At 36.6% G+C, this 19,005-nt stretch overlaps 1 protein-coding gene and 1 non-coding gene across 2 annotated transcripts; both read right to left on the bottom strand.

The window, feature by feature from the left end:
* Positions 1-196: 196 nt before the first annotated feature.
* On the bottom strand, positions 197-17,754 carry IFI44L (interferon induced protein 44 like). The gene is made up of 9 exons (XM_040470738.1): positions 17,615-17,754; positions 14,770-15,259; positions 14,190-14,238; positions 13,029-13,224; positions 9,447-9,599; positions 6,545-6,716; positions 2,095-2,195; positions 1,378-1,549; positions 197-389 (listed from the first exon to the last, which is right to left on the bottom strand). Exons 2-9 carry the CDS (start codon positions 15,245-15,247, stop codon positions 367-369), a joined length of 1,344 nt encoding a protein of 447 aa, XP_040326672.1. The 5' UTR covers positions 15,248-15,259; positions 17,615-17,754; the 3' UTR covers positions 197-366.
* Positions 8,247-8,353, bottom strand: LOC121027966 (U6 spliceosomal RNA). Its single transcript, XR_005789026.1, has one exon. It is a non-coding gene; the product is annotated as a U6 spliceosomal RNA (small nuclear RNA).
* Positions 17,755-19,005: the final 1,251 nt, after the last annotated feature.

Raw genomic sequence — 19,005 nt, 5'->3', positions numbered from 1 at the left:
CTGTGTCTCCCTCACTCTCTACCCCTCCCCCACTCATGCTCTTTCTCTTTCTGTCTCTCAAAAATAAATAAACATAAAAAAAAAATTTTAAAGACAACCTTCTTATTGCCTTGCACTAGTAAGTAGCCTCATTTGATCACTCTACTTGGGAGACATCGCTAGGATGGTTTGGAATTCAATTAATGAAAATCAGGCATGAGTTCATTAAAGGAAGAAGCTTTGTTTTTGTTTGTTTGTTTTTCACAGAAATAGCACGTAAGTCCTTAAGAAATATTTGCTTTTTTTAATTCCCTTAAATTCATATCTTCATCCAGAGATAAATGAAACATTCTCCCTCCTTTATGTCCATTTCTTGTCTCTGGCATTTCATTTTCTTCCAGCCTTCCTCCCTGTAAGGAGGAAAAATTTAAGTACATGTTATCACTCTGGGGAAGTTGGGAGGGATGCATAATGGCAAACATGCTTACTCCTTGTCAGGCACTGTGCTAAACTCTGTCATACAAATGTGCGTAAAATCCAAACCCTGCTTCTTGAAGAACTCACAATCTAGGGAACTAGACATCCATGTAATCATGTTTAAACTATTATTCAGGGGCGCCTGGGTGGCGCAGTCGGTTGAGCGTCCGACTTCAGCCAGGTCACGATCTCGCGGTCTGTGAGATCGAGGCCCGCGTCAGGCTCTGGGCTGATGGCTCAGAGCCTGGAGCCTGTTTCCGATTCTGTGTCTCCCTCTCTCTCTGCCCCTCCCCCGTTCATGCTCTGTCTCTCTCTGTCCCAAAAATAAATAAACGTTGGAAAAAAAATTTAAAAAAATAATAAATAAACTATTATTCAATGTATTAGTACTCACATAGAGCTTTACATACAGAGCTATAGACAAATACATAAGGAGACAGTTAACTTTGCTGGGGAGGTTTAAAAGGTGTCACAGAAATTAAAATCATAAATAGTGCAGGAATCCAGAGGGTGGTCTGCAGTGGGGCATATCTTGGCCCACCAGTGCTCAGGATTGGCCTTTCAGCTTGAGGTCCTAGAAGAAACTGTCAGTTAGATGCTGTCAGGGACCGAAGGTGAAACATGAGTGAAAGCAGAAGTCATAAAGAGGCTGTCAGCAGAGACTGACTCTAACCAGGGCATGCCAATCCAGGTTTGGGCCAAGTATCAGTATCAAAGCAACTGATGTCACATGTAGAGCTGAACACTCCTACAATTTTACCTGAAAACAAAAGGAAAAGAATAGAAACAAAGCGCATATCCTAACATGGTTGTCAGGTCTAGAGCAACCAAGTGGGCACCAGCCGTCCAATAAGGTAGAACTCAGGGATTTTCAAAAAATACCAATGCTTTATGACAAGAGTGGAAAAGGGGCCAGATTACCTGTTTCAAGAGGCAAATCCTCTAAAATGTCATCCACTATCCGTAACATCTGCCTCAGGACAAACAGGATCAGAGTGTCCTTCAAAGGGTCCAGCTCCAACTCTGATGCATAATTTTCAACCATAAAGATATTATAAATAGGAATATCTAGCATTTTGCTGACTTTTATTATCTGTGGAAAAATTAATAAGCATAATTCATATCTGAAAAAGGACTAAATTCAAATATAATTCAAGAAAGAAACTGAAAAAGCAATAGCTTGATAAATTATCTTCTGAATATAATTATAATGCAGATAATTATTATTTTTTTTTAATTTTTTTTCCACGTTTATTTATTTTTAGGACAGAGAGAGACAGAGCATGAACGGGGAAGGGGCAGAGAGAGAGGGAGACACAGAATCGGAAACAGTCTCCAGGCTCTGAGCCATCAGCCCAGAGCCTGACGCGGGGCTCGAACTCACGGACCGCGAGATCGTGACCTGGCTGAAGTCGGACGCTTAACCGACTGCGCCACCCAGGCGCCCCAGATAATTATTATTTTAAAGTAGGACATAAACTTGAATTAATCAGGCAATTGATCCACTTCATTTGCCTGTTCACATTTGTAGTGTGAACACACACACACACACACACTCACACACCCATACATCCCCCCCACACACACACACAATATAACACTATTACAATAATGCCTGGTTAGATATATATTCTTTACCTGGTTTGGGGACGTCATAGAATTATTCATGTTTAAAAAGTTGTCTTGAAGAATTTCACTGCACTTATCAATTTTAGTAAGCAAGACCACAAGTGCTGTACCTATATCAAAGAGATAAATCAGTGATTTTGTATCATAAACAGTAATGTGTCAACAAGGCAATTCAGTATGTGTGAAAGCAACTCTCTGTGGGGTGAAGATTTAGAGAATGAAATGTCCCCAGTAAATGGCAATATGGAACCTGAAGTTCTTCTAATAGGAGAAATGATCTTTTCTTCCAAAGTGAGATATAATTTCTAAATGCAACTGAATTCACACTATGTTGCAATCATCTACCATTCCAAATGGTGTGTTTTAAAGTGATAAGGTGGGGTGGGGGGCAGGGTGGTTGCTGGATATCGAAGAGCAAAAAAGACCCCAGAAAGTGAAGATTGTGTGAGAGTATTTGTAAAAACAAAGCACACTGATTTCACAGTTCTACTAAGGACTTCTTGCCCTCTCCCAATCAGCAGCTAACCGAATCAAAAGCCTTTTTACTAACACCTGCTTCCCCCAGGAAAAAATATTATAAAACTAAGATTTCCAAATGCCATTCAAGAATGTCCCTGAGGTTCTTTACAAGAGCTTTCAGTATTTTCCCCTTACGTGAATCATATATATGAGTCATAAATATGATATAGATATTCCCTCTCTACCCGCTTTGTTGAGTTTTTATCATAAGTGGATGTTGAGCTTGTCAAATGATTTTTCTGCATCTATTGATATGATTTTATCCATCATTTTGTTAATGTAGTGTATCACATTGATTGATATGTGAATGTTGAATCATCCTTACATCTCTGGAATTAATCCCACTTGTTTATTGTATATGATTCTTTTAATCTATCATTGAATTCAGTTTGCTAATATTTTGTTGAAGATTTTTATGTTTCTGCTTATTAGGAATATTAGCCTGTAATATTCTTTTCTTGTGGTGTTCTTGCCTGGTTTTGATATCAGGGTAATGCTGATCTTCTAAAATGAGTTTGAAAGAGTTCCCTCCTCTTCTACTTTTTGGAATAGTTTGAGAAGGATTGCTATTAATTCTTATTTGAATGTTCAGTAGAATCCACCAGTGATGCCATCTGTTTCTAGACTTTTGTCTGTTGGGAGTTTTTTGATTACTGATTCAATATCCTTCGTCATATTTGGTCTGTCAAGATTTGCTATTTCTTCATGATTCATGAAGGATACATGATTCATGAAGGATACAACAGAAGGTTGTATGCTTCTAGGAATTTATCCATTTCTTCTAATTTTGTTTGTGTATAATTGTTCATCGTAGTCTCTTATGATAATTTGTGTTACTGTGGTATCAGTTGTAATATCTCATTTCTGGTTGTGTTTATTTGGGTCTTTTTTTTTTCCTGAAATTCAGTGAAAGGACTCCCACTTCTGGACCAAATGGAGCCAATATACTTTTCCCTATTCTTCCTTCTAAATACAACTAGAAACACTAGACATTATTTATAAATCAAACACAAACATTGAAATGTGGAGAGAATAACAAAATAACAGAAATTGGCTAAGGACCACAGGATCCAACGAAAAATATGGTGGTGAGTTCTCTAGGCTTTCTTTTTACTTCAAATAGCCTATATTGGCTGCTGGAGAAGTGCACAACTAAGGAATGCTAATTGGAACTGGTGAAAAGAAGGGGAAAGAAAGGAACAAAAGGGAAAAAGAGGGAAGGGAAGGAAGGGAAGGGAAGGGGAGGGGAGGGGAGGGGAGGGGAGGGGAGGGAAGGGAAGGGAAGGGGTCCCTCCCCTCTAAAAACCAGAAAAAAGAAAGTTAATTATATCCAAATCAAGATGAAAGAAACCCTAAGGAGCAGAAATCAAAGAACAAACTAAAAACAGAAAAACAATTTAAACATAAATGAAACAAAGACATGGTTCCTTGAAAAGAACAATAAAATTGACAAACCTTTAGAAATAGTGACAAAGAAAAACAAAAGAAAAGACACAAATCACCAATATCAGGAAGGTCACAGAGATATCCCTACAGACCTTACAGATGTAAAATGAATAATAAGGAAATGCTATGAACAATTCTATCCACATAAATTTGACAACTTAGATGGAATGAAATGAACTAAAGTCTACAAACTATCCCAACTCACCTAATATGACATAGATTAATAGCTTGATAACTATTTTAAAATTAAATTTTTGGTTTTTTAAAAACCCCTGAAAAAGAAATCTCCAGACTCAGATGATTTCAATGGAAAACTCTACCAAACATTTAAAGACAAATTAACACCAATTCTTCACAATCCTTTCAAGAAAATGGAAGAGGAACACTTCCCAACTCATTTTATGAAGTCAGTGTTACCCTGACACCAAAACCTGACAAAGCATCAGGAAAAAGAAATACGAATCAATATCCTTCACTAATTTTTAATAAAATATTATCAAATAGAATTTGGCAATATATGAAAAAATATGTTTCATAATACATGGGATTTATTCTAAGGAGACAAGACTGGCTCAAGATTCAAAAATCAATGTAACCCATCATATTAAGAAGATAAAGAGGAAAATTTTTTCATGATTATATCAATCTATGGAGAAAAATTATTTGATAAAATTCAACATCCATTCAGGACAAGAAGGAAAAAAAACTCAGAAAACTGGGAATAAAGAACCTCCTCAAATTGACAAAGCACAACTGTAAAAAAAAAATATATGTATATACATATATATATATATATATATATGGCTAACATCATAATGGTGAAACACTGAATACTTTCCCCATAAGATCAAAACACCACAAGGGTATGTGCTCTCACCACTGTTATTCAACACAGTACTGGAACTTCTAGCCAGAAAAATATGACAAGAAATGGAAATAAAAGGCATACAGATTAAAAACAAAACTATCCCTATTTAAGATGGTATGAAAATCCCAAGGAATAAAAAAAAAAACTTTTGTAGAACTAATAGGTGAGTTCAGCAAGGTCACAAGAAACAAGATTGACATACAAAATTCTATTGTAAATTGATATACCAGGAATAAGCATCTGGAAGCCAAAATTCAAATATGATATCATTTTTAAAAAATTAAATACATAGGTATAAATTTAATAAACCACGTGCAGGACTTGAATGTTAAAAACTGTGGAGAACTTGTGAAAGAAATCAAAGATCTCAATAAATGGAGAGACATATTATGTTCATGGATTGGAAGACTCAGCAGAGTAAAGATGTCAATTCTCCCCAAAATTTATACATGTGGTTAATGTTATACATGTGGTTAATGTAATTATACATGTGGTTAATGTAATGTAATTACAAGCAAGATTTTTTGTAGAAATAGACAAGGTAATTCTAAAATTCCCATGGAGGATGAGTTAAAGATGGCAACATAGGAAGACCCTGACCTCATTTCTGCCTATGGACACAACAAATTTACAGCTACGTATGGAATCACTGTGCTCTGAAAAGGACCTAGGAACTAGATGACTAGCATGTCCACAACAAAAAAACACAAAAGTAGTGCATCCAGAAGGGTATGAGAGGCAGAGACACTGCGCAGGATCCCACTCCAGATGCAGTGACCTCACAATCAGGTGGAATCCAAAAAAATTCAAACTCTTTCTCAAGGGAATGAAGGGACTGTGCCCCACATCAGGCACCCCAATGCTGGGGGCTGACACCAGAAAGACAAAATGTCTGGTCTTGAAAAACAATGGGGATTAAGACCAGGGGAATCACAGAATTATAAACAACACAGATCCCAATCTTAAAGGGCCCCACACAAACCCAGTCGCCCTGACATCCAGTGAGAAAGCAACAGACTGAAAAGCACCCAGACCATAAATGAGGGTGACTCACTTAACTACTTTTAAATCTACAAATGTGATAAAACAACACAGGGCTACACACACACACACACACACACACACACACACACATAACAGTGGCAATTTTCTGGTTTTGATCTTCCTGGTCAGGTCAAGTAATATGAGGAGGTGACTTGCCTATCAAGCCACTGGAAAATCACACGTGACAAAAAAATATGTAAATGATCTCTGTCTGCTGTTGCCAGTAACCAATCTAGGACTCAGGAAATTCGGTAAAGGGTCCATAGGACCTCTCTGTATGCTCGTTGCAATTTCCTGTGAATCTATAATTATTTCAAAATAAAAGGTGTTTTAATTTTTTTTAATGTTTTAATTTATTTTTGAGAGACAGAGAGAGACAGAGCACGAATGGGGAAGGGGCAGAGGGAGACAGAATTTAAAGCAAGCTCCAGGCTCTGAGCTGTCAGCACAGAGCCTGACCTGGGGCTCAAACATACAAACTGCAAGATCATGACCTGAGCAGAAGCCGAACACTTACCCAAGTGAGCCACCCAAGTGCCCCTCAAAATACAAGTTTCTTTTAATAAGGACAATGAGACTCACCACAGTTTAAGACCTCTTTTTGAACTTCTTTGAACTTTGCCACCTCCTTAGAGGTGATAGAACTGATAGAGTTGATATCTAAGACATAGGCCACACAGTGAATCTTGTCCTTCAGTGATGGAGAGGCGATGAACATAGGATGGTCTGGCGTAATTGATTTATGGGGGCAAAACTGTTATAGAAACATAAGGTAACATTTAGAAAGTCTTTGCTGACTTCATTAAAACACATCCATGCTTGAAATGCGACTACCACTAACCTCCAACCCAAAACTTTCCTCCCCCTAGCCACTTTTTCCCCAGGTTAATTAGTAATCCCCCTTCCATACTTCCTCTTCACTATGAGTATAATGTTATTATATCTTTCGTATAGAAAAACCACTTCATTGTTTTGGCAAAAATTGTAAGTATCCATACTTTACATTATCCATAATGGAACTATTTCAGAAAAATGCAAACAATGTTTGTTTAAAGTTAACTTCAGAGGCTCCTGGGTCACTCAGCTAGGTGAGTGTTCCACTCTTGATTTCAGCTCAGGTCATAATCTCATGGTCTTTTAGGTGGAGCCCCACAGTTGGGCTCCACACTGACAGGATGGAGCCTGCTTGGGATTCTCTCTCTCTCCTCCCTCTGCTCCTTCCCTACTCCTGTGTGCACGAGTGCTCACGCACACACGCTCTCTCTCAAAATAAATAAATAAATATATTTTTAAAAAGCTAATTTCAAATCCCAGTCTCCAGAAAAAAAAAAAATGACCATTGACATTGGTTACACATCATTTAAGACTTTAAACATTTTGCATACTTAAATGGACTAATGAATAGAGGAGAAAAACGGAGGGGGGATGGGAAATGCCATTTAAAATAAAATGCCATAGGGGGCACCTGGGTGGCTCAGTCCATTAAGCCTCAGACTTCAGCTCAGGTCATGATCTTGCAAGTTTGTGAGTTCGACCCCCACATCAGGCTCTCTGCTGTCAACACCAAACCCGCTTCAGATCCTCTGTCTCCCTGTCTCTGCCACTCCCCTGCTCACACTCTCTCTCAGAAATAAAATAAACATTCAAAATAAAATAAAATAAAATGCTATAGAAGTGCTTGTTCAGCTCAGTCAGAAGAGCATGAAATTAGGGGTGCCTGTGTGGCTTAGTCAGTTCAGCATCTGACTTCAGCTCAGGTCATGATCTCACAGCTCATGAGTTCGAGCCCCATGTCAGGCTCTGTGCTGACAGCTCAGAGCTGGAGTCTGCTTCAGATTCTGTGTCTTCGTCTCTCTCTCTCTCTGCCCCACCCCAGCTCGAGCTCTGTCTCTCTCTCAAAACTAAATAAACATTAAAAAAAAAAACAAAAAAAAGAGCACACAACTTGATCTCAGGGTCATGAGTTCGAGCCCCATGTTGGGTGTAGAGATTACTAAAAAAAATAAATTAAAAAAAATAAAATAACATAATTTCTTTAATTTTACAGAAGAAAAAGAAACTAAAGAGAAACAGAAGAAAAATCCCAAATTCCAAGTTAACATCTTCATACCAAGAATGATAATCTTTCTAGGATTAAGAAAATAGATTTAAAACTACAGTACAGGGCTAGGTTCATTATTTTTTTTTTCGAATAATATCAAATAACTTTATTTCCCTCTGTGCTTTTCTAGTAATTTTTTTTCAATATATGAAATTTATTATCAAATTGGTTTCCATACAACAAAAAAATATGGAACGCTTCACAAATTTGCGTGTCATCCTTGCGCAGGGGCCACGCTAATCTTCTCTGTATCGTTCCAATTTTAGTATATGTGCTGCCAAAGCGAGCACAGGTTCATTATTTTTTAACTATATGTTTCAATGCTGAACTGAGTAGATTGCCTCTCTGTTGTGAAAAACGAAGGTGTTAGTAGGCTCACAAGTTCTCCAATCTCTCTGCTCTGTTCCACCTCCTTATATCTTAGGTCTCCGTAAATTGTGAGGATGAGAATTACGTTCCTAGTTAACTATGTGTTTCAATTAGCATAGCATCTGTAACAAAATAGGTTTTTAATAATGTTTTTTTTTAATATATGAGTCCATAGTTAAGGTTTCCAATCAAGCACAACTGAGCGGCAACAGAAGTCACGTTTAGAAATTGAGGCTGATTGTATCACACCCAATGCCTAAAAGAAAGGTGATAATAATGGTTGACTTTTTGAGCATTTAAAGTACATTCTCTCATTTATCTTTGCAGGCACTCTACAAAATGGGTTTTATTATTACCTACATTTCACACATAAAAAAGTAAGACTTGCAGAGACATATATGTAACTTCATTATGAGTACACATCTAATTAGTGGCAAAGCCAACCTATGGATGTAGGTATTTAGGTAGCATTTAAGTGGTGAAACGTAAGTACTTATAGTATAACAATATCACACTTAAACAAAAAGTGGTTAAATGTTCCAATATTTTGTCTAAGTGATCAAAAAAGTGCATGAGGTTAAACTATTACTTTTCTACTTATTTTACATTATTGTAAAGAGTGATATAGGAACAATCTTTTCCTGAACGTTTTCTGAAATTTTATAAGTAAAATACTGCTTTTGACTGTATTTCTTTCTTTTTTTTTTGAGATTACCTTATTTTTTTAAGTAATCTTTGTGCCCAATGTGGGGCTCAAAATCATGACCCTGAGTTCAAGAGTCTTAAGTTCTACCAACTGAACCAATCAGGCACCCCAGCCTATATTTTTTAATGCCATAGAAAATAAGTTCTTCTACTTTACTTAAATGAATATTTATTCATTTAAAAGTACAGTAGTGTTGGTTGATGTTGAAAATACCTTATAACAGTTGAAATTGCCTTATAGGGTAAAAATTTAACAAAGAGCATTGATGGAAATGATTTGAAAGGTTTTCGAGATTGGAGAATTCTTACCTCATACCTGTCTGGCACACAGCCTTTTAAGATGTGGGGTATATCATCCACACACAATCCTACTCCCTCTTCCTCATGTAGCCCCATGGAGTCACACAACATAAATGGCAGATATTTGCCATCTTTCCCATCTTTAACAGAATAAATCCTATACTATAAAACAAAGTATATCAAATGTAAAAATTCGTTCTTCAACAAGCATTCAAGACATGACAATAGGAAGAACACAGGGTGGTTAATATCTAACACTGTGGTCCTCAAACATTTTAGTCTCAGGATCACCTGATACTCTTAAAAATTACTGAGAATCTCAAAGAGATCTTTATTTATGTAGATCATATCTACTGACATTTAACATACTAGAAACTGAAACTGAAATGATTTTAAATATTTCTTAAATCATTTTAAAATACAATTATGAATTTATTGCATGTTAACCCAAATAACATTTTTACAAAAAAATTACTTTCCAAAAAAATATTAAAAACAGCAGGATCAATTTAGTTTTTACAATGCTCTTTACTATGTGGATTAATAGAAGATAGCAGAATTCTCATACCTGCCTCTGAATTCAGTCTTTTGTGATAGATCATTTTGGTTGAAGTATATGAGGAAAACCTAGTCTCACGTGTATATATGTAGTAAGAAAAGGAGAGAGTATTTAATTTAACAGCTTTCAGAAAATTGTGGATATTCCTCATTAATAATGCATCAAAGCTCAACAAGTGATCATTTCTCAAAGGTTAGCTGTAATGTAGAATCTGTGATATTTTCATACTCAGTTACATTAAATTCATTGATCTATCCTACACTTTGAATACACTTTGTATCCATGCATGGCTTAGTAACCCAATGCATTTGTTTATTTGAAAATATTGGTTCACTGGCTTACCTAGATCTTCCAAATATTGGCACATTTCACTGGACAATATTAAAACATCATACTTTTTACTAGCACCGCTAATCTTACCAGATAAGTCTTTAAGTCTTAGGAAGTTATGAAGCTCAAAATGGTGGATACAAGCTGCTCAAAGTTCTAATTTTCTTTAAAACTCAAATGTTACCATTGGCAACAAACATCGTTGGTTGGTTGTTTTTCTTGAAGTGATATGCTCAGTTAGTGCATTTCCCATGAATTTCTACTGAATAGCTACGTATGAATAAGCAAGCCTGCCAATTGTCTTCTCAATTAAAAATGATGTTACCTGAGAAAAGTTCAGCTCACAACTCAATTGCACCAGTGTCTGCTCAGCAACCACCACATTTTGGCATGCCTTAGAAACCCTTTATATGTACTTCCCATTTCATCACACAAAATATTAAAATAATGTGTTCTCAAAAGCTGAGTTTAAATAAAATCCATGTTACTTATTCATCAGTTACATTCTTAAGTGAAAGCATTTTGTTTGTTTTTCCTGCAAGCTGAGTGGTAGAAAGGAATACAATGATTACTAACAGTGTTTGGTGCCATTACTTGATTTGTGCAAAGGTGCCAGGCAACAAATAAAACTACATTTGTATGATAAGTTCAAATGTCCATACCCTACAAAAAGCAAAACCATCTTAGTATTATTATGAAAATAATGTTAAACTCACAGACCCCATAAAATTCTCTCAGGGACACTCAGGGGTCTACAAACCTCACCTTGGGAAGCTCTGCTTTAACAAGTCGTCTTTCCTTAATAAACACACTCAATCTGATATCAAGAGTATTTCTCGGAACTCTGAAAAATCTTTATTGGTCAAATACACTTCCAAATAGGCACAACTACGGAAGATTTAGGCAGAATCACAAAGAAAAATGCTAACTCCAAGATACCAAACAACTTGAATCACAATTCTCCCATTCCAACCAGGAAGCAGAGAACCCCTCTATGACCTATAGTAATCTGTAATGAAGTCAAAAGCTCCCATTGGTCCATAAGTCCAATGCCTAGGAGCAATACCACTGGATATTTTGATCTAAGTAAACGGGACTTTATTGGTGCCTCCACCGGAAAGGAATTACACAAAGCAGTAGAGTCACGTACTTAAAGTGCACTGTGTAATTTTAGTATCACTAGGCACATTCATAGTTTTCATTAATTTGTTTCCTTCACAAATTGAGTTCTTCAAAGAGAAGGGTCCCTGAGCAATAAACTCCTGCTTCCTTGGGATGCCCGTGTGTCTCAGTCAGTTAAGCACCTGATTCTTAATTTGGGCTCGGGTCATGATCTGAAGGTTGGTGAGACTGAGCTCTGCCTCAGGCTCTGCACTGCCAGCACAGAGCCTGCTTGAGATCTTTCTCTCTCTCGGTCTCTCTCTCTCTCTCTCCTTTCCTCTCTTCTCTCTCTCTCTCTCAAAATAAGAAATAAATCATTTAAAAAATACATTGTTTCCTTGATAAATATTCTGTCCTGTATTCCTTCAGTTTATATAGTAGTATTTGCATTTCATTTGGACTTCAGGATCTACATCTTCTCTTAAAGTAATGTGAAAAGGAAGGAGATGAATCCTGTCCTGGTGAGTATCTCTACTACAGCATCTATCACAGTGAATAGTACTTATTTGTTTATTATCTACATTGAAATCCCTGAGTAATAAGACCAGTTATTTGTAGTTAGGTCTTTACTGCCAACACAGTATTTAACAGAAACATTTCCATCAATGCTTAATGTATTGAACTGCTGTTGCCGTATCTTTTGAGGCTAGACTAATACATCAAGATAAAGCCAGCCAAGTAGATAGAATCTAGCCAACCTCAAGAAATAAAATGTGTTTCTTGAAAATCATAGAAAATGCCTTCAGTTATTAAATGTGACACAAAACTAAAATGAGCCACGTCTGTCCGATGCAAAATTTTGTACTGACGGTGCACAGCACATTTCCAATCAGAAGATAACAATATTAGGTTGTAGCAATCCCAGAAAAATACAGTTTGATTATGAAATGTCCTATTCATTCCCCTTAATTTTTTTTGTTTGATTGTATAACATTGAGAAGCACAGAATGGGAGAAAGTTTTTCCACAATAATTTGTAGGTCTTTGGAGTAACAGTTTTAAAAATGGTATTAGTACTCCTATTTGCTTACAAATAGGATTGTGTTCACAGGACCACTGATAGATTTACCCTTTGAAGGTTGACTCACCAAAGTGAATTGTTGCCTTGCTTTTCATGATCATTTCTCATAAAATGGTTTTGTAAAATGGAAAAGTGTTTCATTATTTTATTACAAAAAAAAAAAGAGAAAAGAATTTCAATCCAGGTAAAACCACACGGGACATAAGTAAAAATACATTTCTAATATAACAGACAAAGACTTACACAAAGTTTTTTTTTTAATTTTAGGGTTGTATTCTACAAGTTTAAGCATTCTAAATATAAGTGCTTCTTGCGTGCATAAAAATGAAAAGCCTCTCAGTAAAACACAACTCAATGGAGGCAATTCAGATTCAACTTTTACTCCTGTTTTACATTTGATTTAGCATTTAATTGCTTGTAGGTGAGAAGGTTAACATTCCTAGAGAATGGCAAAGAAATGAACAAATCTAATACTTGTAATCAATAAAACAAAACCCTCAGGAAATCCTTGAGCAACTTACCTGTTCAGTAATGCTGGTGTCATCAGACCCCACTATGGCTTGGCGAGTCAGACGGCCTTGGAAAACAGACTTCACTGAATTGATAAAACTAGACTTTCCAGATCCAACTGGACCCAGCAAGAGAATACAAATTTCTGAAATCAAGTCTACTTTGGGCTTGAAGGCTCTGAGCTCTGCTAGAAGCCGATTCCTCTGCCTGTGAAATAACATGCAGAACTTAAAACAGCCACACCCCCAGAGGAACAACAGCACAATTCTCCTGGACCTTCTTTCCTTCCTTTTACAAGTATGTTGTAATTACTTATGTATTATTTGGGTATTAATGCCCATCTCTCATCTGATGTGAAATGGTCTATGGTTACACATTTTGTGCTTGAAGAAAATGCATTTATCTATATCTTAATAAAACTAAACTTTAACCAGCAACCAAATCACTGTTAAACTATTAGCCTTGACAACACAAGTCAGAGAAATATCAGCAACACTGAAGATGTGTGTTATTTCAGTAATAATATTATATTAAGGAGAAATAAAATATATACAATACAGATATTTATAAATTGGGGAAAGGAGGTTTGCTTTTATTTTTTTTTTTTATTTTTTTAATGTTTATTTATTTTTGAGACAGAGAGAGACAGAGCATGAATGGGGGAGGGTCAGAGAGAGGGAGACACAGAATCTGAAACAGGCTCCAGGCTCTGAGCTGTCAGCACAGAGCCCGACGCCGGGCTTGAACTCATGAACTGCGAGATCATGACCTGAGCCAAAGTCGGACGCTTAACCAACTGAGCCACCCAGGTGCCCCGGAGGTTTGCTTTTAAAACTTACTGAAATTCCCCCAAAACTTTATTCCCAAGGAAAGGCTTCAAAGGAATTATCTGAAATAGTCATCTAGAAATTTCTGTCTGGAAAACTTTGGATCTAGCCAGCTCAAGTGAAAAAGAAAGTCAAATTGCTGTCAGGTAGATTTTTAAAGGTTCACAGTTGGTAGTCATTCTATTTTTGCTGTTGCTGTAAATTGCCTCAAACGTATTATTTAAATAATATTATAATTCATTTTTATCACCCAAGTTATATTTTTTTATTTTATTACTTAATTTCCAATGTCATTTATAGAAGCGTTCTAAATAAAGTGAGTAATAGTCCAAAAACCTAACTTACTTTGAGGCTCTTGTTACCTTGCGCATATAGGTTGTATCATCCTTAATTCCTGTAGGAAATAAACATAGCATAATAAGGTTTTTAACTTGTCTTGCTAAATATGCCAAGTCAACCTTTTCAGTGGGGCAGCGAGTCTTCTTATATAAACCAGGGCCGAGCTGTCCAGTTAGGAGTTAGTGTTGGTAACTAACCTAGTGAAGAGAGAAAGGAAAATTACCCCCCTTCTAGGGAGGATAATGACCTCACTCTGCAAACTCTCACATAAGTATACCCAGAGGTCCTAGAGCTGACCCAAAAGGGGTCATATATCAAAACAAACCCCCGCTATCACTCACTTTCCATCTCCATCTCTCCACTTCCACTCCTCAACTGACTCTGTTCAAAGCTGTCTACACCTTCTGGGTAATACATCATAACCTTTATGCTTCCCAGGTTACATTTTGAAGTTTATGAAACAGTAATTTGATGGCATGAAACCTGACTGTTCCTCTCATTTATCCTTGTTCTTGTAGCTCAGTGATGACCAACAAATACAAAGAAAGACTAGAACCAGAATGTAGGAGTATCTCATTTAACCTACCTTCAACTCGAAAGACTTCATTTTCCAAATAAGTGAGGTCAGAGGAGATATGTACTCCTAATTCAGAGCTTAACGAAGGATGTATAGAAAGCTTGGTTTTGCTTGAATCTATACAGAACATCTCTTGATCAAAGGAACAAAATGTCAGTTGCCCAGAAGCAATTTTCACTTCTGCCTCCAGAACTGCAATTGCCATTTCTGTAGATTTATTCCTTTGAAATGAAAAACAGAAGGAGGGAATTGGCTCTCTGAACTCTATACCTCGTGCAGGATAATGCCCAGGTATAAAGACCCCAATAATCTTATCATAAAAGTAAAGAATTGTTATAGTAGATCCCTGAAGCTGGCACCTATCAAGCAAACTAAAACTTGTATGTCCATGGACACTAGACTTATGAAGAAGTCTCAAGGAGACGTTTCCAAGCAGCTTTTGCAGACTTTTCTCCTCATTCCATGTCAATCTCGTTGTCACTGCCATGATTTTCTGTATCTGATAGAAAAACAATAATAGGTTGAGAGACTAGTTAGTATACCACAGTGGCCTAAAGTACAGATTTCTGCTTCTTCTAGTTCCAGTGCGTTATTTTTTTCTCCGACCCAATTAAAACATGTTGGTTGGATTACAATGTAAAAAAAACAAAAAACAAAAAAAAACAAAACAAAACACACACACACAAAAAAACCAGAGATAGAACAATAATAGGTAGATATGGAAAAAAAACCCAGATAATTTAGAAATAAAAAATATCATTAAAATATCATTAAATTTTTTAAGTCAGTAGACAAATGGGCAACTAAATAAAGAATAAAGTAAAATTAAAATTAATAAATTAGAACACGGGTCAGCTAACTTTTTCTTAATGACAGATGTAAATATTTTAGGCTTTGTGGAACATATAATCTCTGCCATAATTAACTCAACATTGTCAATGTAATGCAAAAACATAGATGATATGTAAACAAATGGACATGATTATGTTCCAATAAGGTTTTTTTTTTACAAAAACAAGTGGGTGGTACACAGGTCATGGTTTGCCAGCCCATGAATTAGAAGATAGGAAAGGGGAATTTATACATAAAACAGTTCACAGAGCAAGAAATTGAAATATGAGAGGAGTTAATAGACATGGAGGTCCCACAGTGGCAGGATAGACCATGAGTCATCATGTCAATTCTTTCAATTCTTTCAAAAACTAGAACACAGGTTAAACTGTAAATATATATATTTGAAAGCATTGAAGAGATAACAAAGGAGTGAAACTATGTCATTGGCTAAGATTTGGAAAAGAAGTGAAGACGGAGAGGGAAGCTTGGCATTTGGGAGCACGTTTCCCTGAGGAGCATCTGTGAACTTTAGAAGAGGTGCCTGAGATGCTGAGAAGTTAGGCAAAACTTTTGCTAGACTCACAGAGCTAGGGGAATATAGTGCAAGAAAGAGGGTGCGTTGGCAATCTTCCTCCCAAGCTGTGGGCAAGGATTCTGAAGTGCTACAGGGAAGAAAAAAGGGTGGCCTAAAAATGTACAGACTTAATTCCATCTCCTGGTAATTTCAGTCTCTGAGTGGGTTCACATACATGAAGATTGCCTGTGCCTCTAGTTGGAAGGCAGGAGCAAAAACAAATCTTGTCTGGATGAAGCGAACATTTTTCTAGCTTCAAACTATCCCCACAATGTTTTTAGATTTAGTGACTCACATTCATCAGAAACACAAAGCAGGAAATGAAACAACATGATAGAAAACCAAGAGAAACAGCAAAATACAGAAATAAACCCATACTCTTTATTAATTTGTTTTGTTTTTCTAGATTCCACACATAAGGGAAATCAGACGGCACTTTTCTTTCTGACTTATTTCACGTACCATAATACCCTCTAGATCTATCCATGCTATTGCAAATGGCTTAGCTCATCTCTTTTTATGGCTGAGTAATATTCCACGGTGTGTGTGTGTGTGTGTGTGTGTGTGTGTGTGTGTGTACCTCACATCTAATGGAAAAACTGTCTCTAATGGAAAAGTAGTCAAAGTATATGAAGACATTCACAGATGAGGTAACTCAAATCAACTATAAACACATGAAAAAAATGTTCAACTGTTCTAGAAAGAGAGCTGTAAATTAAACAATAATGAGATAGCAGTTTACATCCAACAAGGGGCCAGCAATACCAAGTTGACCCAAATATGGAGATTCAGTAATATTCACATTGTTTTGATGGACATATATCATTTTGAGGAGCAAGCATATTCATGGCAGCTTTGTTTAGGATAAATTAGAAGCCTGGATATACAAATTTTGGCATATTCACACAATGAAATACTAAAGAGCACTGAAGTGACTGAACTAGGCCTATTTGTATCAACCTTAATAAAGCTCAAAAGACTAAGCAAGTTGAGAACAATACACTGAGTATGATAGCATTCATATAAACTGTTAACACAAAGCAATACTAGAGATCATGCTCAGATACAGAGGTATATGTGGCAAAAGCACAAAAACAAGCACAACAATAATTATACCGCAGTCTGGATAATATTTCCCTCTGGCAAGGAAGGGAAGAGAAAGGAGTACAGGAGAGATTCACAGGCAACTTCAACATTATCTGTAATGCTTTTGTTTTTTCAGGAGGAAAAAACTACTCTAATTAGATAAATCATCTTAAGAATCTGATAGAACTTACTCTCTAGCATTCCCTGTATTTAAAATTTTCATTAAAAAACACAACAAATGAAAGAGAAAAGTATGATCATTAGCAGCCATTTCACTCTGAAATTCATTTTCAAAGAAAGGAAAACGCAATTTTCTTTACACACAGCTAGGAAGCATCAGATGGCAAAAAAATCACTTACCTGGTTTTAAGAGTTGGATGAAGCTTAAATGTAGTCTTAGCTGGATCCAGCAGCCACAGTTTGGAGACAGAAGGTTCTGCCGAGATCTGTGGCATCTGTGTTTGAAAGAAAGGAAAGTGAAACTCAGCAGCCAGCATGAGAACGTCATTATGTTTCTTTTTCCTTGTTAGAGAGGAAGAGACAGAGAAAAGGAAAAAGAAACTAAGATTTCTGCCAAACCCATGAGAAAGATCTTTGGTCCCCTCTGTAGCCCACATGTAGGCACTCAGGAAATGATAATTAATAAAAACTGCAATAAAACCAATAGCCAACATTTCTGCACATTTTACTATGTGCTTGGCACTGTGCAACTGCTCGCATTTCCTAGTGTCTTCTCCAAACACGGTAAACACTCTTAGTATCTTTATTTCTCAAAGTATGCAAATGAAACTTAAGTGTGCAAGTTAATTCAGCTAACAGAGCGGCAGCACTGGCTGGTATTTAAAACCATCTTTCTACACTGGAACACACAGGTGAAAATTTGGCTCTTCCCTAATTCATTTATAAGGCAGTGCACAGCTTCTTTTCCCATTTACACATTCAGTCATTCAACAAGGGCTTAGACCCTGGAGAAGGATAATGCTGAGTAAGATAAAAATAGTGCCCTCAAATCGTATGCTGTGCAATCAGGGAGATGGTCAGGTACACAGATAGGTATATTAGTGTTCCAAATGCTGCAAGAGGAGTAAAAACAAGATCCCCTAGGGACTGGAGTGACAGTGGCCTCACCTAGCCTTAGGGCACTAGTAAAAGCTAGCAAAGCAAAGTTCAGACTGAGACATGAAGTTATAGTCAGGAAGAAACTTCCTTCTTTTCCTCCAAGGTTTTTCCAGCTGGTTTGGGAATTAAACTGAAGGGAGACAGATTGACAGAAGGAAAAAACAAAGTTTTATTATGTGTGCCTGGAAGCCCAATAATAAAATTGAGACTCAAAGAAATGACAAAACAGGCAGTTTTTATACAATTTAGACAAAAAGACAATCAATTTGTGAGAACTCGATGGGTTAAAGAAAACAGATGTTTGGGAACTTTAATTAGTAAGGAATTCTAAGTGGAATTTGGGCCAGGTAGCTATAGATTGGTAAACACACATACACATACCAAGGTCTATTTCTTCTGCTTTCTTGACTTTAAAGTCCTTATCTCTGGTGATAAGGATGTCTTTTTACTTCTTAGTACAGGGAGGATATTTTTTCATACGAGAGGTTTATTTTCTGCTTTCAGGGGGTCAGAGGTCTAAGGGTGTAAGTGTCCTTACACCGGCTATTCCGCAAGTAGCTTCAATTCAAAATAATCAGTATGTCATTGTGGTACATTTGGGGGCAGCCCACAGGGGGCCCCTACAAAGTCCA

The sequence above is a fragment of the Herpailurus yagouaroundi genome, unplaced genomic scaffold, assembly GCF_014898765.1.
Source record: "Herpailurus yagouaroundi ecotype Mexico unplaced genomic scaffold, PumYag 77, whole genome shotgun sequence".
NCBI classification, from domain to species: Eukaryota; Metazoa; Chordata; class Mammalia; order Carnivora; family Felidae; genus Herpailurus; species Herpailurus yagouaroundi.
The sequence above is the reverse complement of the archived record's forward strand: the minus strand, read 5'-3'. Positions and strand labels throughout refer to the sequence as shown.

Coding starts and splice junctions, on each gene's coding strand:
- IFI44L (XM_040470738.1), bottom strand. CDS start 15,247: ATGGCAGTGACAACGAGATTGACATGGAATGAGGAGAAAAGTCTGCAA. Junction 9,600..13,028: donor ACACCAGCATTACTGAACAG/GTAAGTTGCTCA, acceptor TTTGTTTTATAG/TATAGGATTTATTCTGTTAA. Junction 1,550..2,094: donor CTATGACGTCCCCAAACCAG/GTAAAGAATATA, acceptor ATTTTTCCACAG/ATAATAAAAGTCAGCAAAAT.